The sequence below is a fragment of the Symphalangus syndactylus genome, chromosome 6, assembly GCF_028878055.3.
Source record: "Symphalangus syndactylus isolate Jambi chromosome 6, NHGRI_mSymSyn1-v2.1_pri, whole genome shotgun sequence".
Taxonomy (NCBI): Eukaryota; Metazoa; Chordata; class Mammalia; order Primates; family Hylobatidae; genus Symphalangus; species Symphalangus syndactylus.
In genome coordinates, this window is record NC_072428.2 from 29,209,591 (window position 1) to 29,234,666 (window position 25,076).

At 36.6% G+C, this 25,076-nt stretch overlaps 1 protein-coding gene and 1 long non-coding RNA gene across 8 annotated transcripts in view; one reads left to right on the forward strand and one right to left on the reverse strand.

Moving 5' to 3' along the window:
* The window catches only part of LOC129484309 (uncharacterized), a 180,538-nt gene that overhangs the window by 91,101 nt on the left and 64,361 nt on the right, over window positions 1-25,076 (forward strand). The gene's annotated exons all lie outside the window — the stretch shown is intronic.
* Window positions 11,095-25,076, reverse strand: part of BBOX1 (gamma-butyrobetaine hydroxylase 1) — a 483,622-nt gene continuing 469,640 nt past the window's right edge. For 4 of the 7 annotated variants that reach the window (XM_055282095.2, XM_055282099.2, XM_055282098.2 and 1 more), the window contains 4 exons: window positions 23,414-23,519; window positions 19,026-19,222; window positions 13,057-13,223; window positions 11,254-11,477 (listed from right to left, as the gene is read on the reverse strand). In XM_055282095.2, coding sequence (XP_055138070.1) covers window positions 11,317-11,477; window positions 13,057-13,223; window positions 19,026-19,222; window positions 23,414-23,519 — 631 coding nt within the window. In that variant the 3' untranslated portion in view covers window positions 11,254-11,316. Of the gene's footprint in view, window positions 11,478-13,056; window positions 13,224-19,025; window positions 19,223-23,413; window positions 23,520-25,076 lie in introns of all 7 variants that reach the window. The other 3 variants (XM_055282094.2, XM_055282097.2, XM_055282093.2) reach the window with 1 other exon arrangement.

The window sequence follows — 25,076 nt, forward strand, 5'->3', positions numbered from 1 at the left end:
AGCATTTTCCAAACTTTGGTCAGTTCAGTACTACCTTCAAAATAGTACCACCTGCACGGTTAGTAGTATTTTTAAAATAGTTACTTAAGTTTAATTTTAAAAGGAGCTTTATGTCATTATCATAAATGGAAAATCAGCATCACTTACCATAATTAGAAAATTTTAACTATAAAATATATAACAATTAAACATTTTTAAAAAGTTTAAATTCTGAAATTTTAAAATAACTTTATCTATTGCTAATGATATTGTTATCATACTTTTGGAAATAGTGAATTTAATGACATTTAAGACAATTTCATGTTTTATAGATCTAAGTATTTATTGGAGTGTAATGCAAAAGGTTATTTCATTATTTCTAGAGGGAAGGGGAATCAAAGTTTGTGAAGAAATTTCTGAAAAATCAACGTTGGGTGATTATCAGACAAAAATTTCATAATAAAAGTTGTAGGAAAATAATGGCTTTTCCTCTTCCTCTAAAAATGGCTTTTAAATGTTACTCTAATATTTAATTAAATGCTTACATTGGGTATGTAGCATTTAAGCAGGAAATATTTTTCTTAATAACATCTGCTAACCCCATCTGTTTCTATTTTCAAATCTTTAAAACTACATTGGAATTAGAAAAAAAATTACAGTTTTAGCAGAAATAAAATTCCAAGTCTGTTCACAGTATTCTCATTCTGCTTTCTTTAGGTTACTGGGTAGTGAGGATGGGGAAAGTTGGGAGGTGGGTGTCTGCGGTAATGAATCTGAGCGTAGTACCTTCTAAAGGGATACTTCCTAATAATTTCAGATTGTACTGTTGGGTTTTACACTGACCTGTTCACACTGCTTATCTTAATGATGGGAAGCGAGCAGCTTCCATTAAGACTTGACACAGCGATCATCATTAAAGGCATTTATTATGGTTGTATACATGTTAACAAAATAATTGGTTAATTCAGTAGGAAAAAAAGGATAATCACAACTAGCTATCGCAAAGAGTAATAGCTAGTTTTGATTATCCTTTTTTTTCTCTCAGACTGACTAATCTTGTCCACTAGCAGTACTGAAGTAACGATGAACACAAACTCATCTCATTTTGATGTAGTGTTCTATCAAACAAAATGAAAAGACTGTCACCTCTACTGGGAAAAGGGCAGAACAACCTTGCATTTTTCAGAGAACTGTTATAAATATAAGCAAATGAATGGATTGGAAATGTTTTTGAAAAGCTGTAAAAGGCAAAAAGCCAAGCGATTTTTTTTTTCATCCAAGGGCTCAATAAGAACTTTATAAGAATAGTTTTTTGTTTGTTTGTTTGTTTGTTTTTACAGGGGATCTCAGTTACCTACAAAAATCTGATGAACTAATAATCTTTTGACTCAGAAAAACATGTGTGATACATACAACATGCATAAATACATAGTACATACAATTTCAAGGTGTTCATGAACTTTCTAAAGTCAAACGCCAAAGCCTAGAATCCCACAAGAGAGCAAGATCCTCTGGTTTTATTACAATGATTGCAGTCTGATACCAACATGGTAATACTGTAGCCTGATATTAACATTATAAACATGGAAAACACTCAGTACTATCTACTAACATTAAATTAAAGAAAGAAGTCCTGTGACTTGATCAAGTTAGTTCATGTTCTAACTAAAGCTGGCAAAAGCTGATGATTCTCATCAGAGACATTGACTGAAGGATTCATGTAACCAAAAGCTTGAGAACCTACTTACCGCTCAAGGTATAGTGATGTTTTATTTTACTTTCACATATTTATTCTCTGGTGCTCTTCATTTTTTATGTAGATTAGAGTTTCTGGCCTACATCTTTTTCTTTCTCACTGAAGAATTTCTTTTAACATTTCTTGTAAGGCAGGTCTACTGGCCACAAATTCCCTCAATTTTTGTTTTGGAAAGTCTCTATTTCTTTTTCACTGTTACAGGATTGTTTCTCTGGGTACCTAACTCTAGGTTGATGTTTTTCTTTCTCTCAACACTTAAATATTTCACTTCTCTGTCTTCTTGCTTGTTTGTGTGCATGGTTTCTGAAGATAAGTATGATGTAATTCTTATCCTTGCTTTTCTGTAGGTAAAGTGTTTTCTTTCCTCTGACTTCTAACAAGGTTTCTTTCTTTATTTTTGATTTTCAAACTTTGAATATAATATGCCTAGATGTAGTTTTTGTTGCTACTGGGATTTATCTGGCTTGTTGTTTTCTGAACTTCTTGGGTTTCTGGTTTAGCATCTGATATTAATTTGGGGAAATTAGTTATTATTCCTTCAAATACTGCTTCTGTTCCTTTCTGTCTTTCTCCTCCTCATATTCCTGTTAGATATCAGGGGAACCAGCCCCCAATATTTCAACGTAGGTTCTTTTCTATTTTCCCTAAGTGTCGACTGCTCTGAGAAATAAAGAGAAAGAGTACAAAGGGAGAAATTTTACAGCTGGGCCTCCGGGGGTGACATCATATATTGGCAGGTTCCATGATGTCCACCTCAGCTGCAAAACCAGCAAGTTTTTATTAGGGGTTTCAAAAGGGGAGGGGTGTACGAATAGGGAGTAGGTCACAGGGATCACATGCTTCAGAGGGCAATAAAAGAGCACAAGGCAGAGGGTGAGATTAGAATTACTGATGAGGTTCCATGTCCCGCTGGGCACATATTGTCTTGATAAACATCTTAACGGGAAACAGGGTTCGAGAGCAGACAATGGGTCTGACTAGAATTCACCAGGCTGAAATTTCCCAATCCTGATAAGCCTGGGGGCACTGCAGGAGACCAGGGCATATTTCACCCCTTATCTTCAACCACATAAGACAGACACTCCCAGAGCAGCCATCCGTAGACCTACCCCTGGGAATGCATTTCTTCCCCAGGGTTATTCCTTGCTGGGAAAAGAATTCAGCGATATTTCTCCTATTTGCTTTCTGCAAGAAGAGAAATATGACTCTCTTCTGCCCGGCCCCACAGGCAGTCAGACTTTATGGTTATCTCCCTTGTTCCCTGAAAATCGCTGTTATCCTGTTCTTTTTCAGGATGCCCAGATTTCATATCATTCAAACACACATGTTTTACAAACAATTTGTACAGATAATGCAATCATCACAGGGTCCTGAGGCGACATACATCCTCAGCTTATGAAGATGATGGGATTCAGAGATTAAAGACAGGCATAGGAAATTATAAGAGTATTGATTGGGGAAGTGATAAACGTCCATGAAATCTTCACAATTTATGTTCAGAGATTGCAGTAAATACAGGCATAAGAAATTATAAAAGTATTAATTTGGGGAACTAATAAATGTCCATGAAATCTTCACAATTTATGTTCTTCTGCTGCGGCTTCAGCCAGTCCCTCCGTTCAGGGTCCCTGACTTCCCACAACAGTTACACATTATGCCTTTTGTAGTTGTCCCACAGTTCTGGGATATTCTGTTCTGTTTTTCTTTTTAATAATTTTTTTCTCTTTATTTTTCAGTTTGGGAAGTTTCTATTGTTATGTCCTCAAACTCAGAGCTTTTTTTTCCTCAGTCATTTCCAGTTTACTAATGAACCCATCAAAGGTGTTATACATTTCTGTTATAGTTGTTTTTATCTCCAGTATTTCTTTTTGATTCTATCAATTTCCATCTCTCTCTTTACATTATCCATCTGTGCCTGCATGCTGCCTACATTTTTTCTATTATAAGGGCACATTAATCATAAAAAAGTTTCTGGTCTAATAGTTCCAACATTTCTGCCATATATGACTTGCCATTTATTGAAGAGACTCTCCTTTCCCCATGTGTGTTCTTGGGGTCCTTGTTAAAGATTTGTTGACCATATGTGTCTGGGTTTATTTCTGGACTTTGTGTTATGTTCTGTTCATCAATGTGTCTGTTTTTATGCCAGTACCATACTGTTTTGATTACATACTTTTGTAATAGAGTATGAAATCAGGAAGTGTGATATTTCCAGCTTTGTTTTTCTTATTTAAGATTGCTTTGGCTATTAGGGCCTTTTGTTGCTACCTATGAATTTTAGGATTGTTTTTAGTGTTTGTGTCTTCTTCAATGTTTATTTCTTTCATCAATGTCTTATAGTTTTCAGTATACAGATCTCTTACCACTTTGGTTAAATTCATTCTTAAGTGTTTTATTATCTTAAGTGTTTTATTATCTTTAGTAAATAGGACTATCTTCTTAATTTATTTTTCAGATAGTTCATTATTAGTGTACAGAAATGTGACCAATTTTTTTGTATGCTGATTTTGTATCCTGCAAATTTACTAAATTTATTTATTAGTTGTAACAATTTTTATGTGATGTCATTAGGGTTTTCATTGTATAAGATCATGTCATTTACACAAGGAAACAGTTTAACTTTTTTCATCTTGTCTAAGTATAGCCAACCTTGTTCTCGTTTGATTACCATTTGCATGTAATATTATTTTCATCTCTTCACTTAAAGCCCGTATATGTCCTTGAAGGTAAATTGAGTCTCTTCTAGGTAACGTATAGTTGGGTCTTATTATTTAATCGATTCAGTAACTCTATATACTTTGGAGTATTTAACCAATTTACACTTAAAGTAATTATTGATAGGTAAAAAATGACTGCCATTTAAAAAATTGTTTTCTGTTTCTAGTTATTTTTTCCTCTTTTTCTGTCTTCCTTTGTGATGTGATGATTATCTATAGGCATATGGTTTGATTCTAGAGGTTTTCTTTGTGGGTACCATGAGGCTTGCATAAAGTATCTTACAGGTATAACAGTCTATTTTAAACTGATAACAACTTCAATTACATATTAAAATTCTACACTTTTACTTTACCCCTCACATTTTATGTTATTGATATGCTTTTTAAAAAATATTCTGCATCTATTAATAAATTATTATAGCTGTAAGCATTTTTAATACTTTTATCTTTTAACTTTTATACGGGGTTTAAAAATGACTTATGCACCACTATTATAGTATTCAAATATTCCAATTTTGACCATATATTTGCCTTTACCAGTTAATTTTATACTTTCTTACGTTTTCATGTCGTTACTTAGTGTCCTTTCATTTCACCTTGAAGATCTCCCTTTAGCATGTTTCGTAGTCTGGTCTAGTGGTGATGAATTTTCTCAGCTTTTGTTTGTCTGGGAATGTCATGTTTGCCTCTATTCACTTTATCTCTTCTTCATTTCTGAAGGAGAGCTTTGCTGGATATAGTATTCATGATTGATATCTCCCTCACACCCCCTGCCAGCCCCAACACTTTGAATATATCATCCCACTCTCTCCTGGCCTGTAAGATTTCTGCTATGAGTCTGCTGATAGCTTTATGGAGGTTCTCTTGTAGGCTGCAGTTGCTGTTCTCTTGTTGGTTTCAAGATTCTCTCTTTGTCTTTGATTTTTGACAATTTGATTATAATGTATATTGGTGTAATCCTCTTTGAGCTAATGTTGCTTGAGCCTCATGATTATGGATAGCCATATTCCTACCAAGATTTGGGAAGTTTTCAGATATTATTTATTTAAATAAGCTTTCTACTGCTCTTATTCTTCTCCTTCTTGGACTCCCACAATGCAAATGTTTGTTTGCTTGATGCTGTCTTGTAGGTCCCATATGTGCCCTTCCTTATTTTTCATTCTTTTTTTCTGTTGTTGTTGTTCCTCTCATTGGCTAATTTCAGGTGACTTGTCTTCAAGTATCCTGATTCTTTGACACTATTGAGTTAGCTGCTGAAGCTATCTATTGCTTTTTCAACTCTGTCATTGTGTTCTTTAGTTCAGGTTTTCTTTTTAGGTCTTTTTTTATGGTTTCCATTTCTTTATTAGACATCTAATTTTGTTCATGTATTTTATTCCTGATTTTGTTTAGTTGTCTATCCTGTCTTCTTGCATCTTGTCAAGCTTCTTTTAGATGATTACATTGTGTTATTTATCAGAAAATTGATAGATCTTCATTTCTCTGGGGTTGAGTACTAAAACTTTAATTTCCTTTAGTGATGACGTATTTGCCTCCATTACTGTGGTTCATCTAGCCTTGCATTGGTGTCTGCGCATTTGAAGGAGTAAATGCCTTTTCCAATTTTTACAGACTGGGTATGGCAGGTAAAGACCTTTTCCTGTTGGGTCCTTGCCCTGATGAGATTGCCTCTAGGATCACAGTTGTGTAGGATTGGGGTCAGTTTACATGGCTGCTAATTGGTCTATCATGTGTTCAGTGATTGGTTGGCCTATTACCAGAGGTTGGTCAGATATGGATCCTGTCTGGTCCCTGGGTAGACTGGACTGCCTCCATGACCTGGGTCAGTAAGATTGCAGCTGGGACAGGACCTACTTCAGGGTCTGTAGCAGTTAGGTTCACGGACAGCTGGCATGCTATCTGGTTTACAGACAGTTGTGGCTCTTGCCAGGCCCCTTGGATGGCTCTTACCAGGTTACTAGGTAAGTTTCTGGGTGGGTTCTTTGGCAGGGTGGCTTGGAATCAAGTTATAGTACTGCTTCAGAGTCTATATCTGAGAGTGTAGCCTGTATGTCTGCCTCCAGGTGTATGGATACGTATGCCACCTGCTGGGCTCACGGAAGCCATTTTCTAGGGCTACTTCAGGATATGTAGTCTGACTGAAGTTGGCAGACCTGCTTCTTGGGACATGAATGGGTATGTCTTTTGGCAGGTCACTGCAGAGGAGGACCATTCTTGGTCTGCAACTGACAGGGGCTGGAGTCAAGTTGCAGGGTTGTTTCAAGATCTGCTATGGGATTGAGGTGGGAAAGTCTGCCTCCAGGGGCGTGGATCTTGGTGGGTCACAAGACTGGGGCTGGGTCACAGGCTGCTTCAGTGCCCTCAGCTGACTGTGGTCAGCAGGCCTGTTATCTAAGGCATGGAGTGGGGGTGTGACTTCTCCTGGGTCTCTTGGCAGATGGTACTGCTGGCAAGACCAATGCTAAACAGGTGTGTATCTAAGTCCATAGGAAGTTGGGGGCTGTTTTGGGGTCTTTAGCTGGTACCGTGGTCAGTGAGCCCTACACCTGGGTGTAGACGCCTTTTCAAAACAGCCCTCTTTGGTCTTGAGCTTCACTGGATTTCAAACCTCCTACGTGTTTCCCAAAGCTTCTACAAAGGCACTTTTTTCTGTTGATGGCTGCCAAATTATAGTTGCTGTGGAGGGATATGAGTGGGAAACCTCCTGCTTTATCATCTTGCTGACCAATCTTAGGCTGAACTTTGAAGGAATAAGGGGAGCTTTCCAGGCATAAAGGGTTGTAGAGCAGGGTATTCCAGACAGCTGGAAAAAATGTGCAGAGACTCAGAGGTATACTCCAAACCATAAAGTCCAACCAAATTACATTTTCATTGCAAGAAATTTTGGTTCACATCCCTCCTCAAAATGTTATTTAACATAAAGGAATATTTTTGTTTATAAAATACCCCTTGTTTCACAGTTTAAATTCCTGAAGAGAAATTACCCTCAGCATTACTCTGTTTTTCTATAGAATTTCTTTTATTGTTTAAATTCTTTATACCAATACTTGTTTGCCTGCCGTTTAATGGTTGACTGGGGAGAGAAGTAGACACCAATGAAAATACTTTGTGACACATAATTCTGGTGACCTGTGGAGTCATTTTGATGAACTAGCCAAGTAGCTAACATTCTCCAAGTCAAATCAGAGAAATGGAACAGAGAGTAAGAATCCATACTGCCAAATAAGGGTAAATTCTAATCCAGCTTACATCAGGTCTATTATGAGGTTGGGGAGAAGTCAAATCTTTAGACAATTATATCCAGGAAACCTAATCATCTTCAGTTAGCACCAGCTGCTGTAGCCCATAATATGTCATGTCCTATATAACACTTTAGAAATTGTTTAACTGCATCCAAACCTTCTGTCTCTCCTTTCCAGGACAGAAATAATATTTGCAATAGAGAAGGAAACAGCCAGGCCATGGGGTAGTGGCTTGGAATGCTGTTTTTTAGAGACAAAATATAATATGTAAGAGATTTATCTGATTTTGAATATAAGCCTTCTCTGATTCTGAGTGTAACTGATTCTATAAGCGAGGCCAATATCATTAGCTTATCATCCAAACATTAGGGATGTGACTTTGGTCACATCACTAAATGTCTCCAGGAAAACAAATGATGATTTCAACTACCATCTATGTACTTTCCAAGTGTAGACCTCTAATTCAGATTTCTGTTCTGTAGTCTATGTGCACATATATCCAACTGTCAGATGGAATAGCTCAGTGGCAACTCAATCTCAGTTTGCTCAAAATTGATTTTATTGCTGAACAAGCTTGATCCTACTATTGTGGCTTCTTTTCCCTGTGCACAACCCATTTCTCCTAACTATAAACTGATAAGACAAGCTAGACTCTCCCTCATTCTTTACATGCAGTGGGTCAAGTCCTGTAGATTTTGCCTTCTATGTATCTTTCGATTCCCTCTTCCAGTGTTCTAATTCAGTGCTCCTTAATTTTGCATCTGGCTTCCTGTAGTAGCCTCATAAATAGATTTCTGGCCTTTTTTCTTGCCTGTTTACAATTCCCTTCACTATGAAGCTAGATGAATCCTTAAGAAATGAATATCTAATCAAGGCACTTTGCTGCTTAAAAACCTTTAAAAGGCTCCTAATTGCTTTCAAGATGAAATACTAACTCCTTAATGCAACATGCATTTAGACATTTCATGACTTGATCATTGTTTCTATTTCCAGCTTCATATACCCCTTCTTATCCTAAATCCCCCTCTTCCTCTGCAAATTCTGGTTTTATAACTAATTTATAGTTAATGTCTATTGAGTACTGACCCCAATCCTGGAACTATGCTAAATGTTTTATATCAGTATTTTCCAGACTTCACTGATGAGGCATATCACCTGGGATCCTTGCTAAAAATATAATTCCTGGTCCTCATCCCAGACCCATTGAATCATAATCCTCAGGGAATGATCTGGGAAAATGTATTTTTTTAAAAAAGCACCATGGGTGTGACTTATCATCCGAGAAATTTGAGAAAACACTGCTTTACATGAACTTTCATTTAATCCTCATAAAAATGTAATGGGCTAAGAACTGTTATTAGTTTCATTTATAGATAGAAATAATGAGGCTTAAGGGGAACAGTAACAGTTATTTGTCCAAAGACACGTGGTTTGAACCTAGGCATACAACCCCAGAATTCACATTACATCGTAATCTGTTTCTTTCACTTGTAAGTCAACACAAGCCATGTTGCCACTCTCAATTCTCTGTGCCTCTTCTGCCCTTTAACTTGGAGTTTTATTTCACCATCTTTGCCTGGAAAACTACTATGAACCTTTATAATTCGACTCAGACTGAAGCTTTTCTTAGCATTCCCAGTCTGGTTTGGTTGCTTTCCTGAGGGTCATTCTGTTAACATAGCACATTATAATCTATATCCTTATCTGCTCCCCTACCAGACTCTAAGAAGGTAAATTTCAAGTCCTTTGGTATTCTTATTTTAGCAGAGTGCCTGACATATATCAGATATGTGATAAATATCTGTTAAATAAGTAAAAGTATAAGAAGTCACTTTAGCTGGGCAAGTGCCTTGGGTTTAGATGCTATGAATGGATAAATCTAGGGTCACTCCAGCAAATTGTTTTTAGGTATCTAATGTTGCGTTTTAGAATCAGGCCATGCATCTTGAATTTACTTGTTTTTATTCTAGGAGCATTTTAGGAGGTATGGGATTGAGAACCCAACTCATTCCCTTTGTAGTTCAAAGGAATCAAACGTGTGATATACTACAGTAGCCCAAATCAAGACCAAATGATAGAAAAGGACAATGAGGACCCCAGAAGGGGGCAGTGTTATAAGGGAAGGAGGAGTCTTGGCTGGAGATGTGGACTTCATACCAGAATTCAAAGTGTCCAAGTGGCGTGCCCACATAGGCTAAAGGTGGTCTTCATCTAGACTCCCTGTGCCATGGGCACACTTTGTGGAAATTGAAGTGGATGTGCAGCAAAAGTCAAAACAACAATGGAAGTAATGTTTTCTACTTGGTCTTGAGGCAACAGGTAGAGAGCTCTCCAGTGGTGGCAATAATTAAGACTTTTTGAACAGGAAGCTTGATTAGGTCCAAAAATCTATGAACTACCAGGATTTCAGCAAATGGTAATGCTAAGCCTTCTTGGCAGGGGTAGAGAAAGACTGGATTCAATAAGCATAGGACTTCCATTGCTGGCAGTGACACCTGTGTTCCATCACTAGGGAAAGGCAGTGACTATAGAGGAAGCTGGGACCAACAGGGAAAGCTGTCCAGAGATTTGCAGACGTTGTGTTATTCATAAGTAGTACCTGTCTGTTGGTTTTACCTTTTCCAGTTGTTAGTCAAAAACAAGAAATGAGGAGATCTGATTCATAGACACATGGAAGCAATGCTGACAGTGGTTGGGAGTATTTATTTGGGACAAGATAAAATTAGACTAGGCTGAGCGCAGTGGCTCACGCCTGTAAGCCCAGCACTTTGGGAGGTTGAGGCTGGTAGATCACCTGAGGTCAAGAGTTTGAGATCAGCCTGGCCAACATGGTGAAATCCTGTCTCTACTAAAAACACAAAAAATTAGCTGGGTGTGGTGGCAGGCACCTGTAATCCCAGCTACTCGGGAGGCTTAGGCAGGAGAATTGCTTCAACCCGGGAGGTGGAGGTTGCAGTGAGCTGAGATCGCGCCATTGCACTCCAGCCTGGGCAACAAGAGTGAAACTCTGTCTAAAAAAATAAAAATAAAAAAAAATAGTGAGACTAGATTTTCTCTTTATTAATCATGCTTTGTTTAGACGTCATAATTTAGGTAGTAAAAGAAAATGTTGGAATCACTAAATTGGCGAGGTCTGGAAATTTGGATAATAGAATTCTATAATAAAAGTGCATAAAACAGATCTTTGGAAATATAAAACCTTTTCCAAGCATGCTAAAGACGGTCATGTGCAGTCTTGGAAAATGAGATCCTATAGGCAACAGGGTAGAAGCATGTTTTGAGACAAGTTTTATTTGAAACGAAAGGCTTATTTGAAGAAATGTTTCATTTGCTACAAAAACTATTTGTAGACATTCTGGAGATACTCATATATGGGCAAAAGAAATCAGAGCAGGCATGCAACAGAGCAGAAAGGATGCTTTATTTGCAAAAGAGTGGTGAAACATCTACAAAGTTGACATTGTATATGATTACAAAGTAAAGAGTACTCTTGTGAGAGAAGTTACATGTTCATTGTTAAGGAAATTATATGTAAATGACAAAGATCATGGTCTGTGAATAATGTGCCATATCTCACAAAATATAGTCATTGGAATCTTATTAAAATTATCTACAGGAGACTTCAGTTTCCATTCTCGACCCTCTGCCTTAAGATACGAAGCCTTGACATGACCACATCCCAGTCAGCATAAGCTCCTTCTAGATGGCGGGATATCTCAGTTCCTGCTTCATAGCTACGTCGGCCATGAAGTAAGCGCCAGTTATCAAAAGTAATCACATCACCTAAAGAAAAGATTTTTTTCAATATGAATAATTGTGTGTTTAAATGACTTACAGAGCTAGAAAATGTAACATGCAAAGCATAGCTGCTACTTGGTTCACATCAAGAACCATCGCTTATCTCTTTACATGAAACTGCACATTTACTTTTCCACACAAATCAGGCCACTGGATGCAAACTGCTTTAGACCTTATGACAATTAAACTAACTAGCCTGGTAGTCTCCTGAAGGTACTTTAATCATTCTTATTTAAAATATTATCTCTGTGTAAAACATCTGTATCGTTTTGAGTGATCGATACCTAATTAGAAATGTTTGGCACATGGATACATATGTAACAAACCTGCACATTGTGCACATGTACCCTAAAACCCTAAAGTATAATAAAAAAAAAAAAAAAAAAAAAAAAGAAATGTTTCTTCTGCCTGGTGTGGTGGCTCATGCCTATAATCCTGGCACTTTGGGAGGCTGAGGCAGGCAGATTACGAGGTCAGGAGATCGAGACCATCCTAGCTAACATGGTGAAAACCTGTCTCTACTAAAAATACAAAAAATTAGCCGGGCGTGGTGGCAGGTGCCTGTAGTCCCAGATACTCAGGAGGCTGAGGCAGGAGAATGGCGTGAACCCGGGAGGTGAAGCTTGCAAGTGAGGCGAGATCACGCCACTGTATTCCAGCCTGGGCGACAGAGAGAGACTCCGTCTCAAAAAAAAAAAAAAAAGAAAAAAGAAAAAAAGAAATGTTTCTTCTCAGTTTAACAGCTTCAGAAAATAAAAAGGATAGTGACATTCTTAGTTTGTCTTCTCTGTGCCTAGTATTTTATGTCGCATTATTTCTAAGCCTCATAAGAATCCTGAAAAGAAAGTATTCTCTCATCTTTTCACACATGAAGAAACCAAAGGTTTAAAAAATTGAGGAATTTATCCAAAACTACACTGCCATTAAATAGTCGAAGCTTGGATTCTAACTTGTACTTTTTGTATTTTTCCCCCTATAATGTTTTCATTTTACATGTTGCCATTTTTAAAATTAACCTGCTGTGACTGCATGGCAGTGGATTTATGGAGATTCCTATTAACTTATTATACCAAAGATCAATTAAAAATATATAGAAAGGAAAAGAATCTTCCATCTGGCCAAATCAACAACAGAGAGAAATTACACCTTTTATTGTAGATGCCAAAAGCCTCAGGTTTGATGGCACTTTACTGAGTAGAGATGGTCCAGAAAAAATATAATGCTTTCTGCTTTTTTTATTTCAAGTAACTGGAATACTTTAGGTACTACTTTATTTCAGGTAGTACTGTCTCCACTAGTAAAGCCTAATGAGTAAGCATTACTTGTGTGTGTTAGAGTAAGAATCATGAGGATTTTTTATTTATTTATCAGGATAGGATAATTAAGCGTAAGCCTCAATGAGGGCCACAAGTCCACTACGTAAGCAAGTCAGTTGCTCACCAAGATTCTGTTGTTGGTGTTCTATGTGCCATACCTGAGAAAAACTGCTCTGGATATAATTCCAGGTGGTTAAGATTGAAGAAAATCCATGCTTTTGGTTGTTTGAGAAAATGTATTCACTGACCTGGATTCATCTTGAAGGTAAACTTAGATTCTTTGCTGTTCATGAGATCAACAAACTCCTTCAGAGCAGCATAAAAAGGCTGAACTCTCTCAACAGGCACATCAAATATTGTGTCCCTAGTTGCGTTATTGAAGTTGATGCGAACCACTTGGCCTTTATCATCTAACCTGTTTTATTAAGAGAAAAAGTTAATACATAATTCATGAAATATCTATTTACATTGATAAGGGTCAATTCCTTTTCAAATATATTTTTGAAACACCATATTAAAAAATCCAAATACATGTACAGAAGATATTAAGGCTACCTGTGGTACAATGTATTCTTTTTTTTTTCATTCATTCATTTAGATTTTTTTCTAAATCTTACTACCTCAGTACCAGGAGAATTCAACTTAAATTAAAATAAGTATTACTGAGAGATTCAAGTTAAAAATTTTGTTATGCTTAGTTAAAGTCATTCATTCTTTGTTATTTGAAACAGGTATTAAAATCCTTTCATGTTACAAATTTATAGGTCAATTGTTCTATGTGTTTCATTTATTAAGGTTCTAAGTATGATGGTTTTATTTGGGGGGTACGATGGGAAGAAAATTCTATTTTTTAAATAGTTTGAAATACATGATTCTAATTCAATCCTTAGTTTACAGGTGGGAAAACCGAAGCATGAGAAAAGGAGGGACTAGCCTGAGGTACATTCTTTCTATCTATTTACTCATCCTACCTATCTTAGTATTGAGGCTTCCAGAAGACAGTGCTGTATCTCATTTAATGTTGTATTCCTAGCATTCAACATAGAGCCTGGACATAACAGACAGTTAATAAATGTTTGTTGCACATATCACTCTCTATATTTTTTAGTACCTTGGGAGGGCACTAAGGTTTTTTTTAAGTAATTTGAGAGCTCTTAATGTTGTGATCTTTATTCTATTTCTTACAATATGGATTATGACCATGCCAATGTAAGATAATACAGCATTTAATAAAAGGAAAGAAGGCCAGGCACGGTGGCCCACACCTGTAATCCCTGCCTCCCTTCGGGGGCCAAGATGGGCAAGGCAGTTGAGGTCAGGAGCTCGAGGACAGCCCGGCCAACATGGCAAAACCCTGTCTCTATTAAAAATACAGAAAAAATAAAAAGCTGGGCATGGTGGCCTATGCTTGTAATCCCAGCTACTTGGGTGTGGTGGTAGGCACCTGCTTGAACCTAGGTAGCAGAGGTTGCAGTGAGCTGAGATCGCACCACCACACTCCAGCCTGGAAAACGAAGTATGACGTCTCAAAAAAATAAATTAATAAATAAATAGGGAAAGAACATTATTTCTTAGATTTGAGCTTTGGTGGTTATAATTAGCAAGACATGAACATCACCCAGATACAGAGGCAAAAAGAGGAAACTCCTTTGTAGCTTATTGGGAAGGTGGACCTTCAGACAGTCTTAAAGTGTCAATCAACTTTATCTTTTCTTTGGGTAGAAACAGGATGAATGCATGCAAACTGAAGGTGATCAAGGATGGTGGCAAAGTGCCTAGGATTACTCCCAGGAGCAGCATCCTAGAAGGACAAGTGCAGGAAGTGCTAATGAGAGCCAACAACTGACCAGGGCCAAGGCTTGGTCGGTCAGACCAAACACATCATCACATATACCTGGGTTTGGTGACCCTGGTTTGGGGTCTGGGTTACATTTAGTAAATATTATCAACAAATGGCGAAAGATACCATTGACAGTGAAGTACAAATTGTGACTATCAGGGCCCCTTGTGCATGGTGGCTCTGGGCCAAATGGCAATTGTAATGGTAAACTCAACAGTTGGTGATTAGCACCAATTCTTTGCTTATTGGATAAGGCCATAAAACTACCTATTGAACCCACACTGGGAAAGAAGTAAAAGGAAGGAACAGGCTTTCAAAAAGGCTCTTAGACTCTTAAAACATAGATTTGCATGTATTAATAACAATACAAATGTGACTCACTAGGTAATGGAATACCCCACCCGCTTCCACATGCTTTCACGTAAATCAATAATTCTGAGCCTTTTGGATACAGCTTTATGTACAAAGAATCAGATAGAAGGTAAGTCAGTAGAAAAGACTGTGTACCTCTAGGATTTAGTGGTACAGAGAGTACACGACCTTTCAATTGCCCCCTTAGAGTTCATGCTGCTGGTTTCAGACCTCTGTCACAGTGTCTGAGGCCATTTGCCTTTTGATATTACCTTCAAGATTCTAGCCCTACTGCTTCTGACCCACTTTTCCTCTTTTTTTTTCTTGTTATGTGTTCTGTACATATAACATTATCCTCTGTGTCATCCACCAAAGGATGTCATGACTTTGGAACTTCTGGGGGGTCATCTGTTTCAGTCATCCTGAAGATCTGCTTTACTTTTCTTCCACTATTACCATAGCTCCTTGATTTGAATGGTTATGCTAATTATGAGCTAACTATTCCAGAGTCCTTGGGTATATCCTCATGTATCAGTGAAAGGAACTTTGTGATTAATAAATGTAATGAAAATCAGAATTGGATGCCTCATGGTGTACTAGATTAGGCTTTCATTTTTAAGAGTTCACCTATATAGAAAGGTAATCAACTTTTTGTGTGTGTTACAGTGTAACACAGTCCCTGCTTTCTTTTACCTACTGTTTATCTGAGAAAACAAGACACAAATTTATTATTTAGCATTCTCAGCAATAATAGGGGAATGGAAAGCAAATTTTGTTATAAGATATAGAGGGGACATTATTCTGAGGATTGAAGAATGTTAGAGGAGATGGGTAGCTGGTACCTTGAAGAACAACCTAAAATGCAAAATTGAAGGTTAGCAAGAAATTTGATGCCTTATAACAGAACAACAGGGTCTAATGTAAGTTTGCATGCTGAGGAAAGGTAAAAAGCCACAAAAGATGGGAGTAACTGGCTATATATTCGCTATACATAAAGGACAAATTAATTAAACTTAAACCAACAACATAGTAGCAGTGAACCAGCAAAAGCAAAACTTTATCAATGATGCCAACAAAAACAAAAAAAAACAAAGGACTTTTAAAATGATCTTCTACAGTTTGTGTTGTGAATACTCCTCATTAGTGACAGCATTATGTCTCATTGTTAGATACAATGTTTTATGGAACGTGTTGTATTTGTTGTGGGAATACCACTACAGTGTTGTCTACCATGTCATAATTTATGAGGATCTGTGGGAAAAATTTATTTCAGACTTCGAAAGCGTCTTGTCTTATAACTGATTATATTCTCTGTTTGCTTTGGTTTCTAGAAACTCAGACCTGAAATAGAAATCTCTCCCCAGTAAGTGTGTTGGACTTCATGCATATTATAACTAGCTAAAATGTATTCTGCATTTTCTAAACTAGGCACAATAGTAGGGGCTTCCAGATATTAACTCTGCAATTTCTACTTCAATCATGTGTGGCAGTATTTTTTGTTTTAGTTTTTTTAACTGGAAAATATACTGTGGATCAGCAAGGGTAAATAATCACATGAGAGATTACACAGCTGGCAAGTAAAAGACTTGAATTTACGTGATTGAATGTGTAGTTGATAGGATAGCTGAGTCTCACCGTCATTATTTTTGCTCGTTTCTTTATTGATTTATTTTTCTTTGTACTGAATTATAGCTAATTCAGTCAGCAGAATAAAAGACATTTTTGTACTAGGACATAAAAATTTAAAAATTTAACCACAAAGAAAGTTAAATTAACCCAAACACTTAGGAGATGGAGGCCCTCTGTTAACTGAGAATGCTCTGTTTCATTTCCTGTTGTTGAAAATATACTTTTAAATGAATTAATGTTAACCACTTGATATTTATTCTCTAGGGGCTATTCCTGAGACCTCACAGATGGCCAAATTTTGAAATTTTACTACAGAAAATATCAAAGCCAAGTCATGAGCCACATGGTGGACATTCAGTTAATCTAATCTATGGCTATGTTTCTTGCCTCTGTTCACTAGCCTTGCAGAATCTGTAATCGTATTGTGTCTTAACAAAATTTTGATTTGTCATGAATTTTTAAGGTAATATTTGACTAGTTAAAACTGTCACATTATAACTAAGGGTCTCAAGTTATTTCCTTTTCACCTTGGTGAGTGAATTCTTAGAAAACGTCTCAGGTTTATTCTGAACTAGAATTTCATTCTTGACATCTATCTTTTTCTCAGACACTTCCTCCAATCTTTCAGGAAAACAATCTGTTTATACATGCAAAATGTAACCAAAAACTGATCCTTCTCCACACCACCACTGCTGTCACTCTAGCCACTCGTGTTCAAGGCACCACCATTGCTAGCCTGGAGTCATGCAGTAGCTTCCTAGCTGGTCTTCCTGCTACTATCCTTGCTCTTCCTAGCAGTCAGGGTGACCCATTTAAAATATAACTAAATTTACATAAATATCAAAGTCTTTCCTTTGATCAGGATCTTGCAGCAACTTCTTACTTCACTCAGAGTAAATGTTACTGTTATAATTTGCTAACAAGACTCTACAGGAACTTGTCCCCACCTGACTTCCTCCCCTAATACTTGCCTCCTTCACTCTGTTCCAGTCACACTGGTCTCCTTGCTGTTCCTTGAACACCCCAGACACGTTCTTAGGACCCTTTTAGAACTTTTGGTCTAGCAGTTTTGGGAAACTGCTTCTCTTCTGAAAACTCCGTCACTCCTTTAAGTGTTTCCTCAAATCTCAGTAAAGCTTTCCCTCACCACACTGTTTAATAATGCAAGTTCCGTCCTTGCTAAGCCCTACAGATTCCCCTTATCTTGCTATGCTTTTCCTTGTTTTCTTGAGCACTTAATAATTTTTAACATTTATTATAATTTGCTCATCTGTTTAAAAATCTTTAAAATTTCCCCTTCCCCATTAGAGTATAAGCTATATGAGGGGAGAGATCTTTGTTTTGTCCACTGATGTATTCCAAGTACCAAGAAAAGTGGCTGGCCTCAATAAATATTTGTTGAATGAATAAATGAATGTACTGGGGATTTAATTATTTTCTAAATGAGTTTATTTTCATACCATTTGGCTATTTCTCTTACTAGAAAAATTTAAACTCAATTCTAAAATTATACCCCTGTACCAAAATTAATCGAGGTATAATTCAATAAACTGTTGTAGAAACAAAATGTAAGTTAATTTGCAAATAAAAGGATGAATTTGTGACCTTTGTAGGTACTTGGAAAAATTATGATAAAATAATATTAAATAAAAAGGAAGGGAGAACACAAAATGTTCTGTGTAGGTAATATATGATCTTTGTTGGCTTAGTATCTCTTTCGGAAGCCTCCCTGCTTCATTCTCAGTCCGTGTGGTTCAGATGAGGCTGACCCTGCTCCAGAGTTGAACATGTGATCCAGGCATGGACAATCAGAATTCTCTAACCCACTGGCCATGATGACTGATTCAGGGATAGACTTGGACAGAAAGTAGAGATTGAGTCATCTAGCTTTATTGTAGCTATTGGGAAATAAAAGTGTTATTTGTGGTGTGATTACTAGCTCTAAGGACAATGAAAACTTGGAGCTTCTGCTGATCATCTTTGAAAATAAAGCTAACATAGAGGATGGCAAAGCTAAGAAGAAAAAAGAGACCAATATCAGATGACATTGTTTAACTCTCAGATCAACCTATTTTGAGTTATATTCTTTCACTTCTGGCCAAAAGCCTTCTGACTAGTATAATTGCATCGATTATAGCTATGTAGAACTTATATTCTAAAAATGAAGTATATGTGAAATCTTAGTTACTTTTCCTCTAATATTGATTAGGAATAAATTTTATGTAATTCAATAAAAACTTTTATGGTGAAAATACTATCACTCTAAAATTGGGTGAAATGTTAATAAAAATAAAGCTCTGAAGTTCGTTGAAGTTTTGTGCTGTTTAAACTTTAGATTAATAGATCCTTTGCTGTCAATTCTTTTATTGCAATGGGAAATGTATAAATAGTACTTACTCTATAATTTTATGTTTTGATTGTACAGAAAAATCACAGTAATCCACTCCAATGTCTGTAAAGTCCACAAAGGTAGAGGACAAAATCTGGAATGCCTGAGGATTATTTTTCTTTAGTTTTTGGCACACATTAAACCCATCTACAATTTCTGAATCACCCCCTGTGACTGTTTGCTTTATGCAGTGAAGAAGCTGAACCTACAAAAAGAAAATATGCATTATTAAATAAATATTAAATTAAATTTTAATTATTAGAATTAATCTTCAATAAAATAAATAATAAAATAAAATAATATACATGCACCATTTTTTGATACTATGTTAAAGATTCAAAAAGCTATGAATGAACCAAACCCAACAAACTTTTTTTTTTTTGTCTTTCTTATGTCATCAGAAAAGAGTTGGGAAGAAAAAAGTTGCTTATAATCAATACTGTATAGTTCAAACATGTTACAGTTGAAGGCATAGATGCAGGCATGATAATGCTCATTAGCAAACAAAAAGCACAGCTTGTAAGAGCTGCAGAGATGGAGCACTTGATGTTGGAGTAGGCAGGGAAGGATTTCAAGGGGAAGAGGCGGGTAAGTTAGGCAAAGGAGAATGGATGAGATTTGGGTCATGCAGAATAGAATGAGAAAGCAAATCAGGTGACAGAAATAATGATGTGCAAAAATGCACAGTTCACTGGGTAATAAAAAGTCTGGCTACAGCAGAGGGCCATAAATAGAAAGAGTGAATCACGTTGGAAGGGCAATTTGAGGCCTCATGATGGAGAGTCTTAAATATCAGATGAAGGGCTTTTGTACTTGTGCATAGAGGGAATTCACTGAACGCTTTTGAATATGAAAGTAATGTAGTCAGAACTGAGCTGCAAAGTATTAGGCCAGTGGTGTTACATAGGATTATGATTTTTTTTTTTGAGGAAGGAACTGGTCAGAGTAGCAAAACAATAGCATAACTTTGTTTTTGAAGGATCACAGTGTTCTTTTTTTAAATTATTATTATACTTTAAGTTTTAGGGTACATGTGCACAATGTGCAGGTTTGTTACATATGTATCCATGTGCCATGTTGGTGTGCTGCACCCATTAACTCGTTTAAATCCTTTTAGATTTTGCCATCATGAACTGACAGAGTATTTCAAGTGCTAATTTTTAAAAAGATCATTTTTTAAATGTTATTTACATATGTCAAGGCCCCTTAATACTTTCTTTTGTACAGTTACACTTTTAATACAATCTTCCAATAGAAAAAAATGATGGAGCCTGACAATACTTTTATTGCTAGGTTAAAAGGCAAATATATGCCTGTCATGTATAAAACCCAATTTTACTTCATATGAGTCATTCAGAACCAAAAATATTTTCCTTCTGAATGTTACTTTATGCAGCATGTGACTTCTGCAAAGACAGTGAGTGAAGCAACATCTCTGTTTCATTAAAGATGTGGTGACTTATCTCTGCCCCACATAATCCAAATCGATCAAACTGAACTCTCAACAGGTAACTCATTTTTCAGATTATTTCATCTGTATAGAAAAATATATTGGTTTGTTCTATTTGTTATAGAAAATCTCAAACCTTGGCACAACTCCCCTGGAATAATTCAAAATGGAAGTTTGAACAACAGTACAAACAGCTTGCCTACATTTTATTATTCTAGTAGAATCTAGACATTTTAAGAATCATCTGTTATTTTAAAATCTCCTATCAAGTCACCTAGTTTGAATATTTCATTTGCTGGAGACAGGTACAGGTTTGTTGCACTTCTTTGCCTCTTTATAGCATATCTATGATGTCTCTGTTACATGCAATGTGTGTGTAAATATTGAGATAGAAAGTATTGAAATACAAAGAACTTTTTTCTTCCCAAGAGTCAATTCTTGTCTTTAAGAAGTTTGTAAAGTATGATAAAATCTATAAATATTCTATTTTACTACATAAATTATAATAATTAGAAATTCCAGCTCAGGATCAGTGTGGCGTGACAGAAAACTAGATGGAGGCCTGGGTTCAAGTCCAAGTTCCTCCTTAATCAAATATCACGCTATAAAAATATTGAATCTCGTGTTTCATTTTCTCATCTGACATAAAAAGACATGATCAGTCTTGTCTACCTTAAAGGAATGTCAAGAAGAGTCAGATAAAATAATGAAAGTAAAACTGCTTTGAAATAGTATAATGTGCTATGAAAAAGTCAAGCATTCTATTATACTTCAGGAACATTTATGAAGTCATTTGGTCACTTTTCCTTATGCTTCGAATTTTAACCCAGAAACAAAACTTAAATTCTTAAAAGACAGAAGATAACTTAAAAATTCAAACAAAACTTTTAGTTTTCTAGTTTCATTCTTTAAGCCTTATTCCATCCAACTCCCTCAGCCTATCTTTGGAAGATGAGCTGAGCTGATTAATTTGGCTCTTAACCCTAGGGTTTTAGAAAAATCTGAGCCACATTTAGAGTAAAATCACATTGTGTGTCTCCTGCCCCCAACCCTTACCCAAAAATGTGTCTACAGGGGTCATTTTACTGCCACTTAGTTCAAAGAAATCATGTAGTGTTTTACAATCAACAAAACAATTTAAAACATGTAAAGTTAAATACTAGACTAGCGTAGCTAATACTGGCGAGAAGAATGGGTAACAACAAGGGCACAGAGAAAACATGTTCAGTGAAGATAATGAAAAAAATGAGCTAATTGTGATTTTGGCCCATTTTTCCTTTGTTAACTTAAGAATTGCCCAAATTTTCATTGCCTTTGAAGATACAGATTTCTATGTGGTTATTTCACATAGTCTAATTTAGCTGTAAAAATAGGGATGGCATATCTTTTAAAAGGTAGTTTCCTAACCATTTAGTTTCGGTGTAATAAAATAATGATTTGGTAAAAATGTAGCTCATTTAGTAAAATGAAACTTTTGTAAAAATATAGAGAAAGAATGTCCACCCAGAGATTCTCCTGGGGATTTGTGGCTTCACACTGAGCATTTCCCTCCTTGACAGGGAATCTGATAGATGGGATGTTGGATGGTTTCCAAAAATAGCCACTGTTAATATGTTCCTTGTAGTCATACAGTTTATAATGCATTTTTGCAGCTTCCTCCATAAGCAGTCTATTTCCTCACCTCCTGAATGTGGGCTAGATTTATTACTTCCTTAGAGCAATATAACATTGCAGAGGTGACTAGCCTAGGCCTTGAGAAGTTGTGTAGCTGTCTGAAAATTCTTCCACTTGCCATATGCATTAAACTTGGGCTAGCCTACTGGTGGTCAATAGACCAAGTGGAGCAGAAACCAGCCATCTCAGTGAAAGCCATCGGTCCCAAGCCAACTTAGCAACCGATTGCAAGTATATGACTGAAGACAGGAGCTGCCTAACTGAATACAGCCCAAATTGAAAAAACAAGGGCTAAGTAAATGGCTGTTTTCTTAAGCCATCAAGTTAGGGAGTGAGTTATTATTTTTGTTGTTGTTGTTATACTTTAAGTTCTGGGATACATGTGCAGAATGTGCAGGTTTGTTACATAGATATACACTTGCCATGGTGGTTTGCTGCATCTGTCAACCCGTGATCTACATTAGGTATTTCTTCTAATGGTATCCCTCCTCTATCCTCCCAACCCCCCACAACAGGCCCCAGTGTGTGATGTTCCCCTCCCTGCGTCCATGTGTTCTCATTGTTCAACTCCCACTTATGAGCGAGAACATGTGGTGTTTGATTTTCTGTTCCTGTGTGAGTTTGCTGAGAATGATGGTTTCCATCTTCATCCATGTCCTTGCAAAAGACATGAACTCATCCTTTCTTATGGCTGTGTAGTATTTTATAGCATATATGTGCCACGTTTTCTTTATCCAGTCTATCATTGATGGACATTTGGATTGGTTCCAAATCTTTGCTATTGTGAACAGTGCTGCAATAAACATACATGTGCATGTGTCTTTATAGTAGAGTGAGTTTTAATGCAGCAGTAGTTAATGGATGTGAATGTTGCCCATGTGACTTTGAGGGAAACCCTACATTTTGTTTACTGATTCCATTTTCTCTCTTAACTTTCTTAGAAATATATGTGCAAAAAGACCTCAAGATTTACTACTACCTTAAAATCTGTCTTGGCAAAGCAAAAAATGCTAATAGTAATTTCTAGGAAGAACAGAGAAATGTTTTTGTTGTTGTTGTTGTTTTAAATGAATGAAATTATCCTCTCCTTTAGGAATGTGAAGATATTTAGGATTTAGGTACAGAGATTTTGTGAGCTTGGATTGTGTTTGGAGAAAGAAAATTTATATAAGACAAACTACCTGGTGAAATATGTAATCTTCTAGACCCAAAATACGAAAAGATATTGGTCATTGGCCTGCTTTGTGGAAAATATGTTGAAGCTCACCTTACCCCAGGTGGATGATGGAGGGCTGGATAATCAGTGTGAAAGCTTAGCTTCCCAGTTGTGTAAGCCACATTGTTTGCATCGATTTTGTCTTGCACTTGCCAAGTATGTCTGTAAAATGCAAGAAACACATGTTTAAACAGGTTGTCACTAAGCCAGAGGAAATGTATTAGAATGAATTTGATATGTGGGGAGAAATGGAAACTTTTCATTTTTTGATATAATTACCATAATGACTATGAGTGAGAAAAGGAATCTGACCTTTCTCTGCCTAAAGTCACTATTTCAGAATTAACATCTCCTCATTTTTCCTCTCCTCTCAACAAAAGAGTACATCAGTCTATCCTACAGTTTATAAAGAAGTATATATGGAATTGTAGGTTATCTTTTTACTGGCTTAATGCATTTTAAAAAGTGATTTATTGAGGTGACATTCACATAACAGAAAATGAATCACTTTAAAGTGAATAATTCAGTGGCATTTAGCAAATTCACAATGTTGGCAACCACCACCTCTACATATCTAGTTTCAAAATGTTTATATTATCCAGATCAAAACCTCTTATTTTAGTAAGCAGTTTCTTTCCATTCTATCCTTCCCCAAGACCTTGGCAATCACTAATTTGCTTTCTGTCTCTGTGGATTTACCTATTTTAGATATTTACCATAAATGGAATTATATAGTAAGCTCATGCTTTTAATGTTATATCTAAGAATCCACTGCCCAATCCAAAGCCATGAAGATTTACCTCTGTTTTCTTCTAAGAGTTTTATGGCTTTAACTCTTATAGTTAGATAATTTGTTCATTTTGAATTAATTTGTGGGTCCAATTTAATTCTTTGCATGGGGGTATTCAGTTGCCTCAGAACAATTTGTTAAAGAGATTGTTTTTCTCTATTGAATGATATTGTCATGCTTGCTGAAAATTGATTGGCCATAGATGTGTGGGTTTATTTCTGGACTCTCAAAATTCTATTCCATTGATCTATTTGTCTATCCTTATGCCAGTATCACACTATTTAGATTACTGTAGATTCGTAGTTAAGTTTCAAAATCAGGAAGTGTGAGTCTTTTAATTTCAGTCTTCTTTTCAAATATTGTTTTGCCCACTTGGAGGCCCTCACAATTTCATGTAAATTTGATACTGGCTTTTCCATTTCTAAAACAAGAAAATGATAATGAAATTTTGGTAGGGATTGTAGACTGCTTTGGGGAGTATTGACATCTTAACAATTTTATGCCTTCCAATCCACGAATACAGGATGCCATTCCATTTCTTTCTTTTTTTTTTTTTTTTGAGACGGAGTCTCGCTCTGTCTCCCAGGCTGGAGTGCAGTGGCGCAATCTCGGCTCACTGCAAGCTCCGCCTCCCGGGTTCACGCCATTCTCCTGCCTCAGCCTCTCCGAGTAGCTGGGACTACAGGCGCCCGCCACCACACCCGGCTAATTTTTTGTATTTTTAGTAGAGACGGGGTTTCACCGTGGTCTCGATCTCCTGACCTCGTGATCCGCCTGCCTCGGCCTCCCAAAGTGCTGGGATTAAAAGTGTGAGCCACCGCGCCTGGCCGCCATTCCATTTCTTTAGATTTTCTTTAATTTCCATCAGCAGTGTTTTATAGTATTCATTGTACAAGTCTTTTACCCCTGTGATTAAATTTATTCCTAAG